The sequence below is a fragment of the Thamnophis sirtalis genome, unplaced genomic scaffold, assembly GCF_051295495.1.
Source record: "Thamnophis sirtalis isolate CommonGarterSnake01/CBP01778 unplaced genomic scaffold, rThaSir2_p1.2 scaffold_8, whole genome shotgun sequence".
NCBI classification, from domain to species: Eukaryota; Metazoa; Chordata; class Lepidosauria; order Squamata; family Natricidae; genus Thamnophis; species Thamnophis sirtalis.
Window position 1 is genome coordinate 42,549,914 of NW_028261388.1, and position 27,748 is coordinate 42,577,661.

Here is a 27,748-nt window from a genome sequence, read left to right on the forward strand (position 1 = left end):
AATGAAATAAGAGAAAGTGTGGCAGGCCAAAATTCTAAAAGGGATATAATTGCAGGCCTGACACTTACGCACGCTCCCTGCATATATACCATAAAGACAATATTATTATTTTGGAACTAATTTTATGAAGGTCATTCATTATTGTTTGATCAATAGCAAATACCCTTTTTCACTTGGAACTCAGCTGTAGCTCCCCTGCAATTTTGCCATGTAAAATTCTGGCTAAAACAATTATTCTATCTCCTTGGTCTAGCTTACTCTCTTGGATAATTTTATTTCACTCTTGAAAGTGTGCAATGAATGATAATAGAAATAATGAAAAGCCTTGTGCTTTTCACTATATTTCATCCTAATTATTTTATTTTTGTGAAATTTGCATAAAGTAATGATTTGCAATTAGCTTTTGATTTTTCTGGGAATATATTAGATTTTATTTATGATACCAGTTTATCCGATGTCATAAGGTACTTTAGAAATTAATAATAGTTAAAACTCTTTAAACTTTCATTATTTTTAACAGTATTACCGATTGTTTTTCTGAATTTAGGAATGGCCTCTGCCATTATAGAACGTGGGAAAGACAAATGAGTTGCATTGGTTATAATTACAACAATAATAAACATCTCCACGTTAAAAGTTTTGATTATACTGTATTGCATATAAGTTCAATTTAAAACAGACACAATCATACTCTCAAAAAACATTTTACAGAAATAAATGAAGTTTATGTGTACTAAACAGTATTTTCCATCCGTCTGTATAAGACTTTAACACAGCAAAGACTTTAACTACGCCAACATTCCCTAACTATTCTCACATTATCCAAACTGAATTCTCTGGAGTTTGACTCGGCTCACAATTTTCAAAACATTAAGAACGCCGATGCCCTTTCGTGGGCAGCAGCTTCAAACCCCCGACTGCGTTTGCGCATTTCCTAGCAATCCACACATCCCGACCGGTAATCCAGAACGCTTTCTTCAAACCCGCCCTCAGCACTTCCTCGTTCCAGGATCTCAACACATGACTGGTAGAGATCCTCCCCATGCAATGTTGCTTTGATGACGCGCCTGGGCTATTGGACGTCTGACTCGTTAAGCGTGAAAGGCTACAGAGCGGAGCTCCGTTAATTTCAAGCGAGCCGGCTCTTGGCGCAGCGAGAAGTCAGCGTGAGTCATACGTGGGGACGACACTTCACTGCTGCAGATCTTCAATTTCCACGTGCCAATTGCCGCATCATCTCAGCGACGTCGCAGAGGGCGGGCGATTACCCGGAACGGCCCTGTCCTGCCTTCCCCTTTCTTAGCGAATGACTGAATGGAAAGCATCTGTTTAGCTCCACTAGAAAAGAGGGAGGAGTGGGGCTCTGCCAGCCCACTTCTTTGGCTTAGCCTATCTTAGTCTTGGTCCGAAGCAGGGTGGGGTGGGGTACGCTTCCAGATGACCTCTTTTAATCAAGTGCCACTACAGTTGCAAAGATGGCTGTGCTAAATTCGTTTCCGACTGAACTGGAGCGACTGCTGGAGAAAGATCCCTACTTGATTCCTTTTGAGCAAGACTTCCAGCGCAGGTAACTTAACCACCTGGGTCCCTTGGTGGTTCTGCTGGAGTTCTGCTCTCCATTCCCACAATCCTTTCTAACACCACCACCACCACCACCACCGCTTTCACATTGTGAAACGTTTCTTTTCCGTTTTCTGTCTATTGGTAGAGACAAAAGAGTAACAAACAAAAGTTTACCATACTCTAAAAGTTACATGGTTGTTACATCTCTGTGGTTACATAGTAAATTCTAGCTCTATTTTAGAAATTATGGGACTGCTTATTTGCAACCTAGTTGTGTGCATGTTACCAGAATTGATAACTTTTTACCAATCCTTATAATAACAGGTTGTTATTCCATCTATATAATGTATGTAAGTTATATAAATATTTCCTTAACAGAGGGTGGACAGTTGCACATGTTTTGGAAATAGGTTGGGTTAATCACTTGTGGAATAATGTGTTTTGACTCATGGCTCCCTGGCAATTTTAGAAGAAAGTAACACAAAACAAAGCTAGTTGTATTTAATTTTTCGAGTGAGAACAAGATAAGAGCAAAGATATATTATCAAGGAGTATATTGAGGTACTCTGTGCCCTGTAAACGCTTGTCCATTATTTAACCTTACTTTTAGGGTAAGTACTAGTATACAGAAACCAGAAAATGAATAACCAAACATAAACCAACAAAATTAAAGATGTGATAGATGAAAAAAATGATAACATAGCTTAAGCTGCCTTTCTAATGCTGTACAATGTCCCTTTCTATACTTTTCTGCCCTTACAAATCATTGTTATTAAGATACACATTCGCTGCTTCATAGCTTGCCTCTTCTTTAAATTTCTCATTTCAGGATTTTGCCAACGCTACTCCAAATAGTTTTACTCTAAATTCAAAATTTCCCTCCACATATTTTGCAACTCAGTCCTTATATGGCCAAACCCCTTAGCATATTTTCATATAATGAAATTGGCCAAGCCCATCCTAATTTCCACTTCTTTCAACTAACAAATATCCTAACCAACCATGTGTATCTCACCACAGTATTAGACTGCTGTGAGAATAAAAGTACAGATTATTGTACTGAGTTGTACTTATACCACATGCAGTACACTGTCGTTAAGGCTGATGAGTTTTGGCCCCTTTTGCTAGTATACCAACAAATTGTTAGTATACTAATTGTTAAGATTGTGTAGTTTGCTGACAGATTCGGACTATTGTTTTTGTATTATTTAACAAACAGTTTTAAGAACTCAGAACTATATCAATTCAATTGGCCTAAGATCTAGTGTTTCTGGTTCAGAAACTCAAGATCCTATTAATAAGCATGAATATTTGAGAATTTACTGGGTTACAATTTAAAATAGCCAAATAAATTGTCACTTATTAGATATGCTAGGAATTCTAGCTAATTTTTATCTGGAGTACGTTTCCTGAATTAAACTTCAGATATATAACTAAAAATTTAGAAAGTGAAGGAAGCTGCTAATTTGATAAACATGTTAGACATACAGTACATTGTTGAATGAATCGTGGATATTTCAAGTAAACCAATTTTCTGAAATTAAATCACAAGTTAGATTGGGTTTGATTATAATGATGGCTAGCTAATTTGTAAATTGATGTAGGACATGGGTGTCAAACTCGTGGCGTCACGTTGCCGTCATGTGACGTTTTCCCCCCTGATGTAGGAGGAGTGGCAAAACTTGATTGATTGATTGATTTATTATATTTCTATGCCGCCCTTTTCCCCGGAGGGGACTCAGGGCGACTTACAATCCAAGTCAAGGAGGGGGGGGTGGTACAAATAAGGGAAAGAAAAAAAAAGCACAAAACAAAACAATACCACAATTTAAAAGCACACAACAATCATACCATTCGAGAGGGGACAAAAGCTCATTAGCCCCAGGCTGTCGGAACAGCCAGGTTTTAAGGGCTTTGCGGAAGGCCTGGAGGGTGGTGAGGGTTCGAATCTCCACAGGGAGCTCGTTCCAGAGGGCCGGAGCAGCCACAGAGAAGGCCCTCCTCCGGGTGGTCGCCAATCAGCATTGGCCAGTGGATGGAATTCAGAGGAGGCCTAATCTGTGGGATCTAATCAGTCTATTGGTGGTAATTGGCAGCAGGGGGTCTCTCAAGTACTCTGGGCAGAATTCAATGAGGGATTAATCTAGAATCCCTATCCTTTGAATTTTGTGGTACTTATCTTGAATTAAGCAGGTGCTAATTGTTAATTGAGAAGACTCCTGTGCATAGGCTGTTTAGCAATAAATCAATTTAATTGGACCTTAATACTGTTTAGCAATTTGGACTTTGTGTGGACCTGCTCTTTTGCACCTGACACTTGATGTTTTTACTAACATAGTCATGGGGTTTTTTGTCTCTAAATTTCATCATCCAAAAGATGATTATTATAAATTTTCCCAGAAATCTGGAGCTAGTGCAAGGAACAAATCTTTAAAAAATCAAGACTGGAAGGCTGCTTATCAGACAAGGGATAAGAAATATTAAATTCTTGTTTCATGTGCTTCTTTAAATCAAATTGAACCCAAGTTTATATTCACAGTTGTTTTGGAAATTTCTTTAAATTAATATTTTCTAGAATATGATCTCTGGCTGTTTGTAAAATATTATAATATGGACTTTTGCCAGAGAATAAGATTATAAAAATGGATAAATATTGATTATAATATAATATAGATTGTAGATAATAGAGGACTTGGAATTCTTAATACATGACATAATTATCTCTGAAAATGTGCTTAGTTTCATCTTATAAATAGAACTTCTACAATATGTTATGTGGTGATTATTTCTTCTGAACAAATGATGGATAAATATGTAAAAATCAAACACTTTTTTGGTTATGTAGTTGGGATCAAGTAAAGGAATGCAATTGAGGCAGCTTTCTCTAATTTGGCATCTGAATGTATTGGAATTTTGCATCTTTTAAAGTTTATAGCCAGTATGTAAATGGTAAATAAAACAACATTGGAAGCTATTCTGATTACTGGATTATTGATAGTGACAGATGAGCAAGCAATTGGGTTGATTTTTGAGATTTAAACTTGATTCCTATTATTATCTTTAAGTAATTCCCTTTATTTTTTTTTAAATAAAGTATTAGAAGGGATGTATTTTGGAGTAGTGGAGTAGTAAAAATTGTCTCTTTGAGGGAAGTATTGTTTGATGAGGGGAGTTAAGATTAAAAAAGGGCCATATACTTCAAACAAGGATGTATTTCAAAGAAGATTATGTGCTAATCTTTTGGCAAAAAGATAAAAATCTTGTAGCTTCTCAGAAACAAGAAGTGTATTTTAAACGTCTTAAATGAGAATATGTTTTTTCCTTCCCTAGCGTGATCTATTCAGACACAGTTTGTTATAATTTCCCATTGTTAATATCACATATATTTTAGTAGTACATTTGGATTCTATATTTTGCAAAAGTAGATGGCAGCATGACCCAGTATTGAAAGAACTTGTCTTAATTTCTGTCAGCGCTAGACTAAGTGAGATTCATTTATTTAGAAAGTATATTTGTAGCTTGCTTCTTTTATAACTTTGGGTAGCTGAAGTTAGCAGAGAATTAAAATGGTATTTTCCAGTTATTTCTCTAAAGATATCACAGAAAGAAGGAACTGTAGCAGGAAATGCTCAAGGAGGAGATGAGAGAAATTTATCAGCAACTTTATATCTGTTCCCCACTCCTCTGCTACATAGGCTGCAGTTTGTGTGGTCTTCAAGTGAACAGCACATTTGTCAACTCTGAATCAGGTGAAAGACTTCTGTCCTTGGAGAGATTCTGTTGGTTCTTCTTGATCTCTCAGAACAGTGGGCAATCTTAGTTCTAAATTGATAGAGATCTTTGAGAACACAAGGCACAGCATTCATACTCTTAGATAGATTTCATATGGCAGGGGTCCCCAACTCCTAGTCTGTGGACTGGCACCAGTCTGTGGCATGTCAGAAACTGGTCCGTGCCAACTAGTGAAGCCCCATCTGTGAGATGCAGCCTTCACCAGAAATCACACCCATTCTAGTCTGCGGAAAAAGTCTTTCTCCATGGAACCAGTCCTTGGTGCCCAAAAGGTTGTGGGCTGTCATAAGGTGTTTCTTTGGAGGTAGGTACTCCTTAAAACAGGTCAATTCAAGGTTGTATATTTTGTTGTCCAGTCCTTTTTAATCTGCATAAAACTGCTAGAAATTATTAGGAGATTTGTACCTGCATTCTGTCAGTATACTGAAGACACCAAATTCTATTTTCCTATTACATTTTCAGGAAATGAATGAATACATGACTATAGTCAGTAATGGATAAGATGAGGAATAGTAAATTGAACTGAATCCAGACAAGATGGAAGTACTCCATGGGGTGAAGGGTGAGGAGGGTTATTATTTCAGAGAGTGATAGTTCTGTCTATTATGAATTGGATTATACTGTCCACGAAGGAGCAGGTATATTATTTGTGGGTGCTTCTGAACTAAAATATGATTTCCCAGTATGAGGCAACAAGCAGGAGTCTCTCTGTGGGTTAATATACAACTGACTTCCTGAAGATAATCTTAAAATATTAATGGATATGATAACCTCCAGACTCAATTATATTAATGCGCTGCACATGGGGAAGTTTTTTTTTTATTTCTAGCCTGGAATCTTTGGACTGATACAAAACTCCCAAGCCAAGATGGTAAAAGAAGAACAAAAAGACCAGGCACCAGTCCATTTCAGATTGTTGGGCATTATTCTTAAAACTCTGCATACCTTAGGTTCAAATTGTTTGAGATAACTCTGACCTCAGTATGAACCTTCATGCTTTCTGAGAACCTTTAAGAATGTTCACATATGGTTTCTGAGAGGTTATTTGATAGCAATGCAGCTTTCCATGTTATAATCTCAGCTTTTTGAATGCACACACTACAGAATTAAGGAGTCTAACATTTTTATTAATGTTTTAAAAGACTATTAAATGTTTTTGTATAGGAATTTGAATGTTGGTTTCAACTATTAATTTTAAATTTTACTTATTATTTTTTGGCTTGTAATGGTTCAGTTTTAAATTTGTTTTTGTAGGAAAGTTGACTAGGCAGCAACATTTATTTAATAAACATAACATTTTAATTGTAAAATAATGCAGAATTTTTATGAAATTCGTTATTCATTGATTTTATATTGCTTTTTCAGTAAAACATCTCTAAAACTAAAAATCCTTTTATATAGCAATTAGTAATTAAGCAGATTGGATTTCATTTGAATAGATATAAATGTACACTTTAAGACATATCATTTGAAATATATATTGATATAGAAACCTGTTCAGGCTTAGAGCTATAACTGTAAAATCCTGTAATTAAACAGTCATCAAACATAAGGAGTATCATTTTTGACATATCTGTTTTTATTACATATGGCACTGGTGGCTATTGGAAAATATGTTTAGAACAACTTTCTTAAAGACTCCATTAAATTATAAAATTGAATTCTCATTTAAATTTAGAAAAAAATAATAATTTTCTGGTTTACATCTCCAATTTGAAATGAGAAAACCAGTGGGGGAAGGAGTTGAAAGCAAATTAAACTCCTACTTCTTATTGGAAATAATAGCAATAGAATAAAGAAGCAATTAATTATCAGTAGATGTGATTTTGTTATGAAGTAAGTGACCAGAATGACATATATTTTCAGCTACCATAGGGAAAAAAAGTGTAGCATGTTTTTACTTAAGTTATCCTTAGAGTAATTAGAAAACTGCTGTCTCCTTTTTGGTGCCATGGACCGGTGGCCATAGTGGCAGTGTTGGGATGGGATGGTTTCACACACACAGCCTAGATCCTGCGCATGTACAAATGAAGCTTTGTATGCTTACCACCGCTTGTGTGGCCTAGTTCCCAACAGACATGGACAGGAAGTTGAGGACCCCTGTTATAAAGAAAAAAAGGGTACACTATGGTCCCAAAGTCATGAAATTAATTTTTACATTAAAAAATGTAAAAAAATATTTGTGTCCCAGAAGCTTCCTTCATTATGAGCTGAATTCTTTGGGCACAGTTGTGGAAAACAGGAAATGTGATCCGTCCCTTTATAAGACCAAAAATACATGAGGTTTTTAAAATAGTTTCATAAATAAGCCATGGCAAGCAGATGAGTGGATGCCCTCTAACAGGCTCTGCCATGATGGATCTGAAATAACAGATGCCCTTTAATATTATATTTATAAGCTGCTTAGAAGGTTTCACTTTAATTTTTACTGCTTGCCCTTCCTCCTTACACTTAGAGCCTGGTTGTACAGATGCATTTCTCTTCAAACAATCATACAGTTTGTAGTGTATTTGCAAAAAATGGGATAAAGGAATATTCTTGGATTTTGCTTTATCATTTATCTCATGGTTATAATGAAATTGTGTAAATGCATCAATGCAATGCATGCTATCTCAGCTTGCAGAGCTTGGATTCACTAAATTTTACCAAAACTGTAAATATTGCAGAATATACAGCCTCATGCTACATACCTAAGCTCCATTTCGTGCTGAATAAACTACTTTATTAACGTATCTTAAATAGAAAACTATCTTTAGATAGATTTTTACTCCAAAAGCATTTTATTAAAATAAATTTGATAGAAATCCAATTTAAATCCTCCCCAAAATCCAATTTTTAATTTTTTTAAAAAAATAATAATCAATTTTTATCCACGCTGGAAAATTTGCAGAACGTATTTGTGTATATTAATAATACCTTCTGATTTCTTTCATTCAGTATCACTTATTTGACATGAGTTGTTAGTTTGTAATATGACACCATTCTCTGGTTTCATTATATTGTGAATTGTAAATGTCTCATTACAAATGTCTTCCTGCCTTAGAAAAAATGATTAATCGATTGTCCTCAAGAAAACATTTCTGGCATGAGAGAGGAAAGTAACCAAATACCCTTATGTGTGAATGATATGAATAATTTGGATCCATTATAATCAAGTTTCAGCCCTGAGAATTAACTGCACAGGTGTTTTTTTTTAAAGGGGGAGGAATATAGCTATGTTCATCTTCTTAGATCTCGCTAGTTTTTGAAAACTGATCATGTTTCCTCTAGTTGAATTGACTAGAGTAGCAAGAATGGTTCTTTAGTGTTTCAGTTCCTAACTTTAGGGCTGGCTATGAAAATGAGTTTAGATGGTTGTGCCTATTCAGGCTTGTTAGATTTGGGAACATACAATATGCATAAATATAAACTTGCAACATGTTTGAATGAATCATCACATTCTATTTCCTCCAGATGTTATTTATCAGTGCTTTAAATGTTATAGAGAAATATAGATTACTATATTTAGTTTATTGGACATAGCAATTATTTGTCTGTATAGTCACCGATAATTGAGCTTAACTTGATGAGCCCCTTAACAATGGAAATGCTCTTTAAATACATTTTTTTTGTTTTGAATGTATATAGTTGATATGAGAAATATTTATGTCTATGTCACAAATGATGACCAAGGCAATTGGTTCAAAAGCAAAGTGAAAAATTTCAAGCTTGTTATTATTTTATTATTGTTGGAATACAGGAAAATATCCTTGTAAAATGACTTATTACTGTAATTTGCTTTCTTAGTAATATAGCAATAGCACTTAAATTTATATACTGCTTCATAGTGCTTTACAGCCCTCTCTAAGCGGTTAAAATCTAGTAAATGTTTTCTGTGACTAGTTGGCTACAACATTGCTCTGTTTCCCTGAAAATAAGACCTCCCTGGATAATAAGCCCAATTGGGCTTTTGAGCGCATGTGCTAAAATAGGCCCTCCCCTGAAAATAAGCCCTCCCCAAAAATATTGCAACACAGCAGCAGTCCTGAGTTGACCACGCTCGCCACCTCCTGCACCTCAAAAATAATGACTTCCCTGAAAATAAAGCCAAGTGCTCATTTCAGGGGTCAAAAGAAAATAAGACCCTGTCTTATTTTCGGGGAAACATGATATATTAATTTAAAAATTTTAAAAATACTTGCTTGATTATGCTTTTTGATTTTTCTGAAGGACATATTTCATAAGACCGATTTTCCTTTTTGTATTTCATGCTGGGGTTGTAGTTATGTAATCTGTGATATTTGCAGTGTTGTGAAATTTGCTCTGTGATTTTTTTATTCTCTCCTTGGTTAGCATTGCTGTCTAAAATCTCTGTACCTCTTCAATTCAGTTCATTTAATCAATACTTATAAAAAGAGACCCAGCTGAATAGAAGAATAAACAACCAGTCTTAATATTAAAACAAAAGAAGCTGCACAATCACCTTATCCCAAGGTCTGGAAGAACAACTATGTTTTAAATAGCTTTTGAAGTGTCATCATGGTGGGAACAAATCTTGGAGATATCATTCCAGGTGACAGATGTTGGAAAAGAATAGACATGCTTCCTGGCTCCTGTAAAATGATATTGATAGACAGGAACTAGAATTAATAATCTTTCCTGATGGGCAGAAACAATTGGAGGTAACTGATTCCTCAGATAGCCACAGACTATGCTGTCAAGCTCTTTAAAGGTGACAACTAGTAATACCTGGAAGCCAACTGGCAACCAATGCAATGTATGAAGAAGTGGGATCACATTAGCGTAAGGTACCATTCCCATCACTGGATTTGGGATCAGCTGTATGTTTTGAATAGACTTCAAAGGCAGATCTATGTGGAACACATTACAGTAATCCAGTTATGAGGAGACCAGAATCTTCCAGAAAAAGGTGCAATTGGAATACCATATATACTTAAAAGAAGCTTGGATCAAACCATTCAGGTTTATTTGTTTCCTAGGCTTGATTCTTCCTCTCTGCTTTATTTTGTTGCTAAGTGGTCTTAGCTTATAGATTAATTAATTAATTCCATTTTTATGCTAGCCATCTCCCCTATAAGGTGACTCTGGGCATCAGATTTGCTTTATTTGTGCCATTTACTGTATTACCACCTTAATTTTCACAGTCAAGTTATTTATAAATACTAAATAGCAGTAAAATAAATTTGTATTTCAAAATGTAACAAAATTATCTGTCAACCCTTTGAATAGATCAAGCCAGAAAACCGATACAACAAGAAGTATTGGAATTCTACTTATTGCTATAGACTTGAGCATAGTAACATAATCTTGGAACCCTGATAAGAGATTGTCTCTCCTCTCTTCGCTTATACCAAAGAGAATCAGGAAAAGAAAATTTTAACTTTTTTTCCAACATGCTCATTTTCCAGGCTAAGCTGTTGTTTATTTACATAATGACAATTGACTATCTTCTTTAAGACTGTCTCCATGCCTCTTCATACCCACACATATTAGTCTCCAAGAACTTCTGGAAAAGCCAAGTTTTTACCAGCTTACAGGCTATGAGGATAACTTAATGGCTAAAGTGTTAAAAGGAAAACTGTGAATAGTTGTTAGCAGGCTGCCTCCTACTATTCTTTACAGTAGCTAAGGCAAGAAAACCTAGTAGATATTCTATGGCTATCCTGACAGAGACAATTTTGAAAACTGATCTCTTAGATACCTGGGCCATAAGGCAAATGCAGCTTTAAAGGCAGCAACTAGTACTTGGGAATGCACTTGGAAACAAACAGAGCATTCTAGAACCTGATCTCTCCCTACCTACCACTACTTGCTGATAACATTTTTTCATGTTATAGTGGAGTCACCATAACACAATGCCCCTGACTTCCAATGTTTGCAAATGGCTGAGGAAAATTGTTGCAAAAGCCACCGAGATATCAAAGAGGACAGGAGTGGTTATGTTTCTTCCATCCAAGTCTTTCTACCTGTAATTTATAAGAGTGACCTATACAGATTTGACCAATTGCAATCCCACTATTTTCTCTCCAACTTTTCTCCAAAAAGGACGGTTGGAGATGAAATGGTAGTTATTGATAACTGTTGTTTGCAGGCCAGGCTTTTCAAGAAGTAGGTAGACCAGCACATCTGCTGGAATCTCATTCTATCTCAGATGTTAATTTGAGCTTATGTCTTCCCAATCCCCCCATTGGTTCACTTCAACAGCCCAGTGAACAGAGACCTAACCCACATGCCAGAACTGCGATCAAAGAAAACTATCCAGTTCCTTGTATAGATTCACATACTCCCTGGATAATCTCACTAGGCATTACTTTTGTCATCTCATGAGGTCAGGTGTGTCAAACTCAATTTCATTAATGGCTACATCAGCATTGTGTTTGACCTCTGGGGGCTGGGGACGGTGTGACCAGGGTGGGCATGGCAAGCTCGACGTCTCTCGTTTTGAGGATGCCTGTGGTAATCCAAGCGCTTTGCCAGTGAAAATGGGCTCCGGAGCTCCATTTTTGGCTGCAATGGCCTCCTGCAACCCTGTGCCAGCAAAAACAGAGCTCAGGATGGCTGCATGTGGCCCTCACAAGCTCCATTTTTTGCTGGCAGAGGCACCACAGGCTGGTCCTTTTTCCAGAGCAGCTTGTGGGCGACATCTAAACATCCTGTAGGCCGGATCTGGTCCCCGGGCCTTGAGTTTGACACCCCTGCACTAGATTCTGTCAATCTTGATTTTGAACCAAACAAATAGTTCAATAAATGATTAAGTACAATGCAATGCACATGCCACATTAAAATAATTTTTATAGTAAATGTTTGTTAACACACAAGTATTATAAAGCTTATAGTTACATGTAACATTTATGTTTGTCTTTTTTTTTTTTTGAGCTACCATAATTTGATTGAGCTTCAGTAATGCCTGTAATATATTGCATTCTGCTATATACACAAGAGTACATGCTGTTTCTCCGCTCAATTTTTAATTTATTGCTATATTGCATATATTTATGCATTCACGAACTGTACTTTATCATTGTGTTTGTTTACACATGAGGAAAAAAAGTCTTAATTAAAAGTTTTTTTAGTTTATAGTTTGGAATGCTGCAAGCCAGAATAATTTCTCCTCTATTACAGATATTACTCAGATAAACAAAAATAGTACTATCTTCTTCCCATTAGCTAGCTTATAGAAGTTCAGATGAAGAATGGCTGGAATTTGCGTAAATAAATTAGTTCAGTATGTGGTTTGTTGGTGAAAATATGAAATATAGTTGCTTTTAAAATCCTATGTACAGATTCCTATGTATCTTTTCACAGCTCTAACACATTTTCTTTCTTATAGTTTTCATAGGCTTACTCATTCCATATGAAATATAGTGAAATGATTGCTTCGTAATCATGTGTGAATCTCCTGACTCCATTTCTGAAGAAGACTGAATTTTTTGAGCCTCTGTTTTATATATGTTTGATCTTTTAATTGCCTGGTATATAATTCATTGAATGATTTGGCTTCATACATCTCATTAAGTCATAATATATATTTAGAGCAAAGATTAATATTCTTTATTTTAGAAACCAACTTTTTGTAAGGAAAAGAATGGATGGGGCCAAGGCTGAAACTCTGTGGTACCAGGGTGTCCTAAAATGATAACTGAATAGGAATAGAGTTCAGCAATAATAAATATACCACTTAGTTTTAATAATTATATTTTATTATTTAAAAAATAATGACCAAACCTTGCCCTTTTTACAGAGTAAAACCTTTAGATATATATTGACTTTGATGTTTGCTTGGACAAGCAATGAGTTCTTCAGCAATCCAGCTTTAGATATACGTGTGCTGAGCTTGTGCACCTAAAGTCAGAGTCCCATAAGAATTTGCTCCAGAATTTTTGCTACTCTTTCTTGGAAAAGCTGAAAGTGGGCTCGTCTGTTTAAATGGGGGCAAACTTTGACAGAACTCCAGATTTATATTTGTTTCTGATTCTGAAGGGTATTCTTTTCTAACATAGCAAATAAATAAAAATAAAAATTGAACATACTCCTTTTAGGACTTTTCTTAAAAGGCTTGACTGATTCTTATTTTTAATCTTTGATATCGTTATCCTGAATATGCCAATTCCTTGATCTAAGTCTCTTGGCAAAATATAATACTTTTGTTATCTGGCAGTTAATCTGGTGGTGATTATCAAAGCAATATGGCCTGAGCTTTTGATGCTCTCCTAAGACTACTTTGAAATTGAAATAGAATCACTGCATGATCAGTATATAACATGAATGGCAACCATTTATCAGGTTACTTAGGTAAAACAATAATTGTGCAGTATGGGCCAATACACATTGCACAACGCGGCTTATTATTTACCTGCGTAGGAACAAGGTTTGAAAGGTGCCCTTTGGATTGCATTTTACGTGCTGGCCTGCATCTTCATGTAATTTATAAATGAGGCAGGGGTAAACATCTGTCTGTAGCCTTGAGCTTTTCCCATAGGACTTCCCCAGAAATGAAATCAAATGGGTTACTAATTTGCATTATCTGTCTTGCCAACTTGGCTTCCAGTAGCTTTGCCAGCTTTCATCTAATTATCAGATTTTTAATCTTGGCAGCCATAAAAAATTGGCAACTCAGAAAAGGAGCCCTCAGATAAACTTGGGGGTATCATGGGCTTATCAGGAGTGTTATAAAGTGATCAAAGTGGGGAGATTTCCAACATTGTGTCAAGAATTTGGAAAAAATGTTATAGTGATGTTGAATCTAAGAACTTGGAACTAGTCTGCCAAAATAGGGATAAATCTTAAATTATGTTATTAAATTGCTGCCAATAAGCCCTATCTTTTTAAATTTCATATGTAAATTATAACCTCTCTTGATTTTTAGGACATGATATGCTTTGTAATATGCAGTAAGTATAAACTGTATAACAGTTTGTAATATGGTTTGTAAAACTGAATGTAGCTAGTGATGATGTATTTAATGAATTATGAGATAACACAGTTATATTTCAGCATGAAACTACCCAGTTATTTCAGTATTTGCAATGTGTATTTAATGTGTGATTCTAGTCTTTATGTAATTTTTAAAAACAGAATTTAATATCTGAATATTTAAGAGGTATTTTATCTTAAACCATTCTTCTGATTGACTTTTGTTTAGGATATTCGCAATGTCAAATTGTATGAAATCATGATTTAACTCACTAGTAAAAAGGCTTGATTTAAATCAACTTGATTTAAATCATAATTTTGAAAGAGCAACTGTCATCTGTCCTGTAGCGGCTCCTCCTCTGACCAGCTGTTGACTCATAGACAGCCTCATGCTATATAACTAAGATCCATTTCATGCTGAATAAATTAAATTGTCAATGTATCCTAAATAGAAAGCTAGATAGATTTTTATTTCAAAAACATTTTATTAAAATAAATTTGATAAAAATATAAACAAATCCTATTTAAATAAAAAAAATCGATATTTTTATTTTTTAATTGATTTTTATCCACCCTGTTATATACCTATTCACAGTGCTTTACAGCCCTCTCTAAGTGATTTACAGAGTCGGCATATTGCCTCCAACAATCTGGGTCCTCATTTTACCCACCTCGAAAGGATGGAAGGCTGAATCAATCTTGAGCCAGTAAGAATCAAACTGCAGGCAGCCAGCAGTCAGCAGAAGTAGCCTGCAGTAAAACCACTGCACCACCACAGCTCATCATATGACTATTCTAGTCAAATTACCAATATTTCTTGGGCAATTATTTATTTGATTTATATTCTGCCTTTTTTGTACAGAGCTCAAGGCAGCATATATAGTGCTTCTTCCTACTTCCCTACAAACCAACCTTGTGAGGTAGCTTGGGCTGAGAAGAAGAACCTGAGTCACCAGTGAGCTTCTGTGGCTAAGGGTAGACTGGAACCTAAGTCTCCCAACCAACATTTAATCCCTATGCCACAATAAGACATGGGTTGTGAATACATAATCATAAAAGTACTTTGAAAAGGAACGTCTTACAAGAATGGTACTTGGGACTATTCATTTAACAATAGTTTGAAGTTACAAAAATAATTGAAAAGAGTAACTTATGACACTTCCTTGATGCAATAACCATTATACCACCTGCATGGTACTGTATTTTTCAGAGTATAAGATGCACCAGAGTGTAAGACGCAGCAAGATTTTGAAGAGGAAAATTTAAAAAAAACGTTTTTGCACTTTGCAAACATCCCAAAAACGCCCCGCCTTTTTTTCAAAAAAGGGCATGAATAGCCCTTAGGAGGCTTGTAGAGTGCTCCTGGGGGCGAGGGGGGGGGCAAAAATGAGCAGAAAAGGCCAATTTTTCATGAAAATGGGCCCATTTTTGTCAATAAAAGGGCATGGATAGGCTTTAAGAAGCTTATAAAGTGTTGCTGGGGGCTGGGGGACAAAAAGCTCATTTCTGCCCTCCCCAGCCCTCAGGAACTCTCTGAAAGCCTTCTCAAAGCTATGCACAACCATTTTGGTGAAGGGGCGGAGTTTCGGAAGGCAAAAATGCTGTATTCAGTTTATAAGACACACCCAGATTTTCAGCCTCTTTTTTAAGAGAAAAAAGTGCGTCTTCTACTCCAAAAAATATGATAATAACATAATTTGGTGCATGGCAACTGGCTCACATTTACAATGGTTGCAGTGTCCCAGGGTCAATTGATTACAGTTATGAACTTCCCATTTGTCTTCCAGTATACACATTGAATTGTGGAAGCAGAGTTTGTTTAATGACCACATGATTCATGTAACAATTGTGTGCTTTGGTTAGAGTCTGTAATAAAAATGTCATAAAATTGGGTCTAAATTGCTCACTTAATGACCACATCACTTAACAATTGAAATTGTGATCCTAACTGGGATTGTAAATTAAGAATTACCTGTACTTTGGGATAACAAAACATGTTTGTTGTTAACACCTGATTAAATGCTTCCATGGGAGGTTTGTTTTTTTGTTTAATATTTTTTTGTTTAAATATATATTTAAATATAATCTAATGATGTATCTAAAATTTGTATTTATTTATGTAGGTTTTTAAATTAAATCCCCCCCCCCAAAAAAAAATTATCCTGATTTTGTGTTTACATTAAATTACATTAAAATTCCAAGGATAAAATAAAATTTACATGTATGCACACATATGCTGCCTTATAAACTGAATGTTGCTTATACCACATAATATATAACATTGATTTGGGGAAAATGTTTCACTAAATAATAAATTTGGAATAATAAGATGCAAAAGATTGAGATGCACAAAAACAATATAGCTTAAGAGGAACTTCCGTCTGAATAACTGCCTAGTGTTGGATACTTTGCTGCCTTCCCATTTTTTATTTTAAAAATATTAATGAGTATTATGTGATCTGCTCTTAGTAGAAGTGTAATAGCCACAACATAATATAACACATAATGGAAAACAGTAAAATAACAGAATAAGAGTGTGTCAGAAGCATAGCTTTTTAATAATATTCATTTTGCCTAATTAAGAATTCTAGACATCTTGAAAACTTATATACTTATTTAAGTCATTTTTGGACTAAAAAGAACTTTGAATTTAAAAAACCTGAAATGTTCCTTAAGGTTTGTGCTTTAGTCTTTTACTTTGGCAATAATATGTTATTAATTCACTTGGAATAGCAAGTATTATAAAGGAAAAACACAGATTTTTTACTTTAAATGCAACACTATATTGTATATATAATATGAGGCTAAGTGTAGAGTTGTTTTCTGAATACTTAGTATATGAATTAGAATCACTGAATTGAAAGAATCCCCAGAGGTCATCTCGCCTAAGAACCTGCTCAGCACAACATATTTTTGAGTGTTGAGTTTAACTTTGTTCCATGTGGAGGTTGCATTTTTCTTCTATTCAGTTAAAGTATTCATTAAAACACAATTTGAGCAGGAGTGTATAAATTCTTGCATCCAGCAGTATCTTATATGCACAAGCCACCCTCCCATCCCCCCCTCCTGAAAAATCACGAAGTTAGATTTGTTGTCTGAGTATTGATGAAGCTCTCAGCTGTTCTAGTTAGATCATTCCATCCCAAGGAAGGCTGCAATTTGTGCATCCACTGAAGTTGGGCAAAGGCTCCCCCATTTGCTGATTCTGCAGGACTTGAGAATCCAGACTGATGCTCAAGTTCAGACCTGTTGTTTCAAGGACAGTGCAACCCTGACCCAAAGCAAAATTGGGCATAGAGAGATCCTGATGCATGAATAGTATGTTCAATTTGCCTTATTCCTTTCTACATAATTTCCATAGCCTTCGGGCACCAGGACAAGACTTCAATAGCATCTCTAATATGGCCCAGGATCATAATGTGAGTTGGGTATCATCTACAAAGTAATGGTACTGAACTCAGAACTATTACATAAACTGTATTACATACAGTAGATGTTAAATAATGGGGGAGAGAACTGATCACTATGTCATTCATAATGAAGGAGCCACACTGTTGATTTTTGCCTCCCAACCACCACTATCTGGAATTGATAACTGGGAAAGAAGCAGGGCTATTTTAAAATGATATTTCCAAACCCCCATCTCCACAACTTGGTACACTTGTTGATAGTATTGAAGATTATGGAAAGATTCAGAAATACAAGGTCAGGAATACTACTTTCATCCAGATCCCAACACAGTTAATCAAGTAGAGCATCACTGCTCTATAGCACTGAACAGATAAGGCATTCATATTTGCCAACTCTGGAACAGTACTGCTAGGTACTGCTAAGGTATCATGACAAATCCCACTTCCCCATCCTTGGCAACCAAGTTGGTGCAGGAGCTGAAGCTCATATGGACACATTACTGGTTTTCCTCAGCTAGGTCTTAGTAACATATGTCAGGTTTGAACATTTGTTAACCACAAGATGGTTGGATCTGGTCTTATTACAGACCAATACCAGTTTGTGACTAAATAGACCAACAGTCCACTACTCAGATTCCTGGTAGAAGCAGCAGAGGAGGAAGAAGGGACAGCTTCTTTTGGAGTTCTCTCTTCATAAGTTTCTTCAGTTCAAATAGGAAGAATGTGAAGAATGTTAAAATAACATATTGATATATCAGATAATCTGAATATTGAATTTTACTGAGGAACACTGATTTCATTGTATCTTGCATACCTAAGAAAAATCCACAAGGCAAGAAATGAGGTAAGAAGCACCTGTGCACAAAAACAGAAAAGCAAATAGAAGATGATTGATAATCTGTCTTTAAAAAAACATGAATATTTATGCTTTGTTATATATTGTAAATCCACAGAAAACTTACATCTTCTCATTAATATGCACAAACTGTCCTACTGAAAATACTTTGTTCCTTCAAACCATGTCAGTGAACTTGGATTTCATTAAAGTATATAGCTGAATAAACAAATAATTGCATTTTAAAGTTCAGACACAGTAGTCCTTGGAAATTTAATATAAGCACTATGTAAAGTACAGCAAAGGTCATGTTAATAAGACATAGGAAATTTCTTGGATTAGTTAGCTATATGGAGAATTTCACTTTGAATCCAGGATGAAGAGCATGTTAATTTTAAGAGAGGAAAAATGCAAAGTGATAATATGTAACAATATAAAATATTATTGTATCATATTAATAATATGCTATTATTATTGGATGGTGATGCTGAAACATAAATGGTTGTCACTTGGACCTAAATAATTTGTCTGATTTATTGAATCATTTTAACAGTAAAAGATACTGATTTCTATATAGGTTATGCCTATCAATGTAATCTTAACATTTACACGTAGTCCTCAAATTATTCCTTTAGTAACCAAAGTTATAATGGCATTGGAAAAAGTCACAATCAGCTTTCACGTTTACAACCATTGCAGCATCCCCATGGTCACATGACCCAAATTTTGGTATTTAGCAACTGGTATGACTTCAGGACAGTTGCAGTATCCCAGGGTCAGGTGTTCACCATTTGTAACTTTCCCAGCTGGCTTCCAACAAGCAAAGCTAATGAGGAAACCATTTTCGCTTAATAACTGCATGAGTCACTTAGCAACTGCAGTGATTTGCTTAACAGTGGCAAAAAAAGTAAAATGGAGCAAAACTCAATTAACTTACCTTGCTTAGGCTCAATTGTGGCTGTAAATTGAGCAATACATGTTTTACAACTCCCACACTAATTAATTGTTTGTTTTTCTTTTGCTCTTCTGATCAGGAAAGTTAAAATATGCTTGAATTTAAAATTTTGTCACAAGGACCTTAGTTTTTTCAAAAAAACTTAGTGACATTTTAGTCTCTTCCTTGATGTTCTTCCTCTTCTGTGCTTCAGATCACTTTGTGGCATGCTCACCTTTTTAAAATCTTAGCATCAAATTGATACCGATGTTATACATACCTTGGCAAAGTTATTTAAAAGGCAGTTTCAAAAAACTTTGCAACTGGACCAGAGGAACGATTCCTTCCTGGCTGCAGATTGAACTAACCACTTAAATATCTATTGTATTGCATGCTGATGTGTCTGGATTACCACAGATCAATTTGTTGTGGATGGGTGTGAGTAATACATCTATTTACTACATACAGTAATTTTTCCTTCTTATTCTTAATGATGACTTAAGCTCCTGTTGAGCTCCAGTGATGGTATTAAAGCATTCAGAAGATATTGGCAGGATTCACTTGGCCATACTTGCTCTGATTTATCATTAGGGTAGCAGGAATCCATAGTGATTAATCTTTGTGATACTTCAATCTTTTGTAGGAAAACACCTTCATTAGCAAAATTAAATTGTAACTAAAAGAATGTTTCATTTTTGTTTTTAACAGGTTTTTTATCATGATAGCTTCTCATTTTTAACAAGACATTTAATTTAACATGACATGGGATTTAGAACTTTTCTTCTCTTAAGTCCCCTATTTATAGAATTCTTGAAATGTTTAAGATAATGTGGAGCAGAAACAAGAGATCATACTAGCAATTTCTTTGGAGTCCATTGACATAGTTTATTACACCAAATAAGGATTCAAAAATGGAGACATTTGGAAAATAATAATGTCAAAATATTCAGTTACATGTGGACTAATAGTGTTTAAAAAGATTTACATAATACCCTGCAAGATGAAAATACCAATTTCATTAAATAAAAATTAAATCAAGCTTAGACTCTATAAAGTTTAAACATGGATCAAGCTTCTATTAATGTGATTTTATTCTAATATACAAGTTGATTTGAGTAATATGTAATAGATTTCTTGTTGACTTACTTAGATTTTAGCTTATAAATCTAAAATCAATGTTTCCGTTAGCCTTTTATAGAGATCTAGAGATAGAAGTGATAACAAGCTCTTCCTAAGAATAATGTAACAAATCTAGATCCTCAATCAAATAGAATTATTAAGAGCTTGGCACCCATTCTAACTCAGGCTTCAGAAAAGAACAGATTTCAGGCTCTGTTAGTTTGAATTGCTAGCTTTATTGTGATATGAACTGGTCTATTTCCTTTTTTAAGAATTAAAAATTAGACAATGTACTGTATTTTTCGGAGTATAAGATGCACTTCCCTCCCCTAAAAGATGGTGAAAATATGGGTGCGTCTTATACACAAACTGTAGCTCCACTGACCCACCAGCCCCCACCATTTGGCCTTTGCATGTCCTCTCAAACGGAGCTTTTGTAGGCTGCAAACTCAGCCTCTCAAACAGAGCTTTAGTAATTTTTGTAGGCTGCAAACTCAGCCTCTGAAATGAAGCTTTTGAAGGCAAACAATACCGATTGATTCTGGTAGGCAGAGGCAGAAATTTTCCCCCTTATTTTCCTCCCCCAAAACTAAGGTGCGTCTTATACTCTGGAGCATCTTAAACTCCGAAAAATATGGTAAATAGTAATCATTGATCAGAAACCTTTGTTCTCATATAACTGGCTTTTAGTTGCAGGATTCCAGCTTCTGTTTTGTTTTAAATAAAAGTTGACTTAAAAACAAGCAGATGAATAACAAAAGAAGTGTTCATAGAAACATAAATCACAGCAGGTATCACCTAATGCACTCCTGACTTAAATTTCTTCAGGAATAATAATAATAATAATAATAATAATAATAATAATAATAACAACAACAACAACAACAACAACAACAACAACAACACCACCAAGGCATTTTCCAGGGCGATTCCCTTTCACCCCTACTTTTTATACTCTCAATGCTATCACTGACAATCATTTTGAAGAAGATGAACTATGGATACGAACTGGCAAAGAAAGGACAAACACAATCCGAGTATTCAGCACCGATATTTCAATGCAGTTTGGCATGGAAAAATGTGCCACTGTATCCATAAAAAGGGGCAAAATCACTGCATGTGGGGGAATTGAAATGCCCAATGGCCAACTAATTAAATGCAACGAAAATGAAGCCTACAAATACTTAGGCATTTTGCAGTTGGATAACATCAAGCATGGAGAAGTAAAAACTATTGTCAGGCGAGAGTACACCAACAGAGTTAGGAAAATTTTGAAATCTAAATTGAATGGTGGAAATACAATCAAGGCCATAAATACCTGGACAATACCAGTTATAAGATACACAGCCGGTATAGTTAACTGGACACAAGCTGATTTGGACATTTTGGACCAAAAAACCAGGAAACTAATGACAATGCACTACAGTTTACATCCACGTGGTGATACTGATAGACTATACCTGCCCCAAAAATCAGATGGCAGAGGATTATTACAAGTGAAGCAAACAGTTGAAGAAGAAAAACATGCACTGGCTAATTATTTAAAAGAAAGTCAAGAACATCTATTAATCAAAGTAAAGAACAAAAATCTACTGAAGGCCCAACAGACGAAACAAGAATACAGAAAAGATGTGATAAAATCAAGAATGGAGAGTTGGCAGAACAAAGCACTGCATGGCCAATTTCTGGAAAAAAATAAAAGATAAAGTGGACAGTGAACAAACTTGGTTATGGTTAACAACAGGTACATTAAAGAAAGAAACAGAGTCACTAATCCTGGCTGCGCAAGAACAAGCTATCCGCACAAATGCCATTAAGGCCAAAATCGAAAAATCACCTGATGATGCCAAATGCAGACTTTGCAAAGAAGCTGATGAAACTGTTGATCACATACTCAGCTGCTGTAAAAAAATCACGCAGACTGATTATAAATTGCAGCACAATTCAGTAGCACAAATGATCCATTGGAATTTGTGCAAAAATTATAATATTAAAACAGCAACAAACTGGTGGGACCATCAGCCTGAAAAAGTCACCGAAAATCAGATGGTCAAGATCTTGTGGGATTTCCGTATACAAACGGACAAAATACTGGCGCATAATACACCAGACATCACACTGGTTGAGAAAAATAAGGTCACAATCATAGACATCGTAATACCAGGTGATAGCAGGGTCGCAGAGAAGGAACATGAAAAAAATCGCAAAATACCAGGACTTAAAAATCTAAATTCAACGACTATGGCACAAACCAGCAGTGGTAATTTCAGTAGTAATTGGCACACTGGGTGCTATTCCAAAAGCACTGGAATTACATTTAAAACAGTTAAAAATTGACAGAATCACCATCAGTCAGATGCAGGGAGCCGCACTGCTGGGATCTGCATGCATATTACAAAAATACCGACTAGTAACCAATGCCAAATCTGGCGAAACAACTGGCCGCTGTGATACAATTGTATAATAATAATAATACCAAGGCATTTTCCAGGGCGATTCCCTTTCACCCCTACTTTTTATACTCTCGGTGCTACCACTGACAATCATTTTGAAGAAGATGGATACGAACTGGCAAAGAAAGGACTGAAAATTTGGCACTTGGTGTACAAACTGTTTGGTAAAACAAAAGCTGAACTGAATGTATTAATTGAAAGCACAAAAGAATTTAGCCAAGACATTGGTATGCAGTTTGGAATTGACAAATGTGCAACAATGGCAACCAAAGCAGGCAAGGTCATAGAAGATGATGGAATAGAACTTGAGAATGAAGAAATGATAAGGCAGTAAAACCAGAAGAAGGCTACAAGTATTTGGGGATTTTAGAGGCCTCTGACTTAATGCATAATAAAGTCAAGGAATTAAATTCAGCCAAGTACAAGTTGAAGATAAACAGCAAGAAAAAAATTACAAAGTACCAGGACTTGCAAATTGAAGTGGAAAAAGTAATCGTGTGTTGTCCCGATTGTAATTGGAGCCCTTGGAGCAATAGCTACCTCGCTATTTGGAAAATTTAAATTTATCAGACTTGAACATTCTGATTCTACAAAAAAAAAACACCCTAGTTGGAACAGCTTATATCCTCCGACATTACATTAACAGTTCCTAGGTCCTTGGTTAGGACTCGAACTGTTGAGCTACCAACCAGGCCCAAAGACTGTGAATCTCACCAAAGATTAACCACATAATATTAATAATGATGATGATAACAATAATAATAAAGTCACAATAAAAATATTGCAAGTAATATTTGCTCGTAGTTTTTGATTTCACTTGATCACAGACTAATATAATAATAACACTCTCTTATTTGGGCAATGTTGCCCTTTTTAGTTGTCAGTGAAGTGTGCAAGAACAAACAAAATGGTAAGATCATGACAAAATATTACAGGTTGCAACTGTCATTTGTATTTAATATCACTACTTTAATATCACTATTATTGTGACATGGTAATAGCAGTTTATCACAAAACCTAATAATGTACATAGATAAAAATACTAGATGATTGCTTATTTTTCAGTATTCTTTCAGTACAAAAAAGAAATTGGTAAATAACATATGACTATAAAATGTGATACAAGAAACAGATATATTCTTTAGTAGAACATAATAACATTCACCGTAATGGTAGCACTAGTCAGCTGTGTGAATTTGTGATACAGGGAAGGATTAGGGTAATATTTGCTCTAGTTACTTTAAAATACACAGTATATATAAATATTTTCCTTTAATATTGATTACCCATTTGAAACCTATTTATGATAGTTTTATTTTCATCAGCAAAAGTTATAAATTCCACACTCATAGTCATGAGAGCACATAGGGGGGTCATATGTGGGCGTGCTGCACCCATAATGCAACGCACAACCTCCCGTGCGCATGCGCATATGAGAGGTACTCCCCCCATTTTTTGCATGTTTTCCCCTCCCCAGGTTCCAGAGGCATTATAGGAGCTTGGGGAGGGTGAAAACAGCCCCCCCCCTCCCAGAGGCCCTCCAGAGGCTTCAGGGACCTTCAGGACTAAAAAGGACCCTACAAGCAAACCGGAAGTCCGTTCCTGAACTTCTGGTTTGCCTATAGGGGCAATATTTTGCACTCCGGAGGTTTCAGGGAAGCACCTGAAGCCTCCAGAAGGCCTCGGGGGGGGGGGGAGCTCTTTTCACCCTCCCCAGGCTCCTATAAAGCCTCTGGAGCCTGGGGAGGGTGAAAATGGCTTTAAAAAAAGAACTCATGCACATGCGCACTGGCCAGCTGACAGGCAATGCCTCGCGTGCCCTGACAAATGGCTCCGCATGTCACCTGTGGCACGCATGCCGTAGGTTTGCCATCCTGGAGATAGGCTAATGGGTGCTGGATTGAAACAAACCAAACCAAACCAAACAAAAAGGTATGTGGGTACCTATAGCACTTAATTAATTTCTTCTACCTATACTTCCTTAGATTCAGCTACGTAAATATAATAAGTACTTAAGAACAATTTGGACTTATAGGAGAAACAATCCTGTATAGCTTTGAATTATTCTACAACATCCTATTTGTAAAGATTTATTGAAAAAAATATTGAACAATGTCTCATCATTGATCTCAGATATTTAGTGAGTTACTAAGGGCGTTTGGGAATTGATAGACATAACCAGGTTCAGGAGCAAAAGGCATTTCCCTGGGTTTTATGCTATTCAAAAGTGCAATATTGATCATATCTGTTCCTCTTTGTAGAAAACAAATAACAGTACCCATAGACAAAAAAGAAGAATCGGGCATTTATGAATGAACAAAAAAGTGGCAATGTTCCTGTTAATTATCTGTGCATTGTTTGTCATTCGAGACTTCAATTTACTAGGTGATACTGTGTTGTCAGTATGTCAGAAGTTCATGGCCTCCGTGGCAACCATGGACCATTGGGGTTGCATTCTAAAAATGGGACTTTTTGGTGGGGTAGTGCAATTGCAATGGGATTTTGTTTTGGAAGAGATTTATCAATATTCTGTGCACATATCAGTCTCATTGATTTTTGGCTTGCTGAAACAGCCTGCCATACAGGCAGGGACGTGCACTCACTAGAGGCAGGGGAGGCGGGGCCTCACCAGTCTCCTCAGGAAAAGGAAGGAATTTTAAAGATTTTTTCTAAAATAATTAAGGCGAAGCTAGTTGCTACCAGACTTCAACTCACAGTGATTTGGAGTGTACATAGTGTTTAAGTATAGGAGGAGGCCAGAGAATTCGGGGCCTCCTTTGCATAAGGATTTTTTTGCCTTTTAAGGGTTAACCAAGGGTTAAAAAGCAAAAAATTAGTATGCAAATGAGGCCCATAGTTCTCGGGCCTCCTCCTGCAGAGGGCACGTGGTGGCTCTAGGAGCTACTATACTAGCCTGCCTGGCCCTGGAGCCTAGCTAGACCGAATCTGGAATTTTGGCGTAGCTGGAAGGTATGTTGGTCAGAGGGAGGGGGCAGGGGGGAGGAATTAAATTTATTTGTAATTTAAGTAATTGTCATTTGTTTTTATTGTCTCTGTGTGTGTGTGTGTGTTTCTTCATTCAAACAAACTCTCAATTTGAGAGAGAGTTTGCTTGAGAAGAGAGGGAAGGAGCAGACGCAGGGAGGGGAGCCTTGTTTGTTTGAGAAGAGAGCTTCTATCGTGCCCCCCTCCGCTCCAGAGAAGCCAGCTGCGAGCGAGTCTCCATGAGCCCCGCTTCCCTCCCCGGACTTTCCGGCAATAGAGGACAGCATTCCGCTCCCGCTGCTTTCTCCCAAAACTCCGGCAGGCCTTGCGGAGTGCCAAAAGGGGAGGGGGCCTCTTGGAACACCCCCCACCCCTCTTTGCCGTTTCCTCCTGGGGCTGCTGGGAGACGGAACCAGGGCTGCAAACACCCCCACCCCTCTTCGCCTTTCGCCTCCGCGGCTCTCGCTCCAGACTGCTGCGGGGGGGGGGGGGTAGCTGCTTTCTTTCTTTTTGCCTCACCAGCCAGAAGCTTCACTGCACGTCACTGCATACAGGGTAGTAGAGCCTATTAGATGACTCTGCCCCACATAATTGTTGTATCCAGATGGGTTTCAGAGAAAACTTGGATTGTTCCTTGAAGATTTGGTGGGCCATTCAGTTAAGGTCTTAGTCACTGGGTGGAATGAATGGGAAGCTAGATTGCTGCTCTATAGCCTCTTTTATACACTGCTCCTGGGTTTTCATTGATCCTCTGAAAAGCTTTATTTATATGTAGAGTCAAAAGTTAGGACTCATTGAATTTGTTATATAAATTAATGCTTGAATCATTTGCCATTTTCTTCTAAATATTTCTTGACACGTGACCTTTAAATATTTGCGAGCACAGTCAAGTTTTCTCTTTAAAATAATTCATATTGTGATTAATCTGTGATTTTTGACTTTTGCTATATCAGTTATGTGTGGATATATGTAGATATAGGTGATACAGAAAATGTGCAACCCATCTAGAGTTATTGGGAGTCAAGTAGCCTGCAAATTGTATGAATGAATTTGTATTAGCTAATTCAATTATTTAGACTATATACAATGTGACAACTGTGTGATAGACCAGACAGTTTTGCTGTTTCAGCTCTCTTCCCATGGTAGGACTCAACATAGAAAAGGTGGAATTAGCTATTCTTGTTAAGTACATTCATCATAGAGTCTGCCAAATATGCCCTGATGAAGATCTAAAAGGGCAGGGTTATTATAGGGAGGCAAGCAGTCTTGGTAACCAGTGCAGCTGTTCCAAAATGGGAGATGTAATTCATCCTGGAATCCAACAACAGTCTAATTCCATGCAGGGGCAATGGCTGTTCTCTTTGAACAGCCATTGCCTGAGGAGGCACCTGAGCAGATGCCAGCTGAGCAGGCATTTCAATGGCCACCGTTATTTGCAAGCAAATAACAAAGCTCAGAGAGCACCAAGGACTCCATAAATCCTTTTAATTGTTATCTTAAACAGAATGCCGACAGCCAGTTACAGATCGGTTGTCTACTGCAGTGGTCCCCAACCCCCGGTCCGCGGACCGGTGCCGGGCCGTGGAGTACCTGGCACTGGGCCGCGCAGCGACCGGGGGCCATGATCGCTGCAGCGGCCGGGGGCCATGATCGCTGCAGCGGCCGGGGGCCATGATCGCTGCAGCAGCCGGGGGACATGATCGCTGCAGCGCAAAGGCTCCTGGGCCGTGCGCAAAAGCTCCTG

General features: G+C 36.6%; 1 protein-coding gene and 1 long non-coding RNA gene across 2 annotated transcripts in view; both read left to right on the forward strand.

Moving 5' to 3' along the window:
* The first annotated feature begins 1,071 nt into the window (after positions 1-1,071).
* GBE1 (1,4-alpha-glucan branching enzyme 1) overlaps positions 1,072-27,748 on the forward strand; it is a 119,345-nt gene continuing 92,668 nt past the window's right edge. The window contains exon 1 of the mRNA XM_087721512.1: positions 1,072-1,567. Within this exon, the coding sequence (XP_087577638.1) occupies positions 1,476-1,567 (92 nt within the window). The 5' untranslated portion in view covers positions 1,072-1,475. The remainder of the gene's footprint in view (positions 1,568-27,748) is intronic.
* LOC148044379 (uncharacterized) lies at positions 8,398-14,991 on the forward strand. Its single transcript, XR_015697578.1, has 3 exons — positions 8,398-8,453; positions 14,222-14,246; positions 14,864-14,991. It is a non-coding gene; the product is annotated as an uncharacterized LOC148044379 (long non-coding RNA).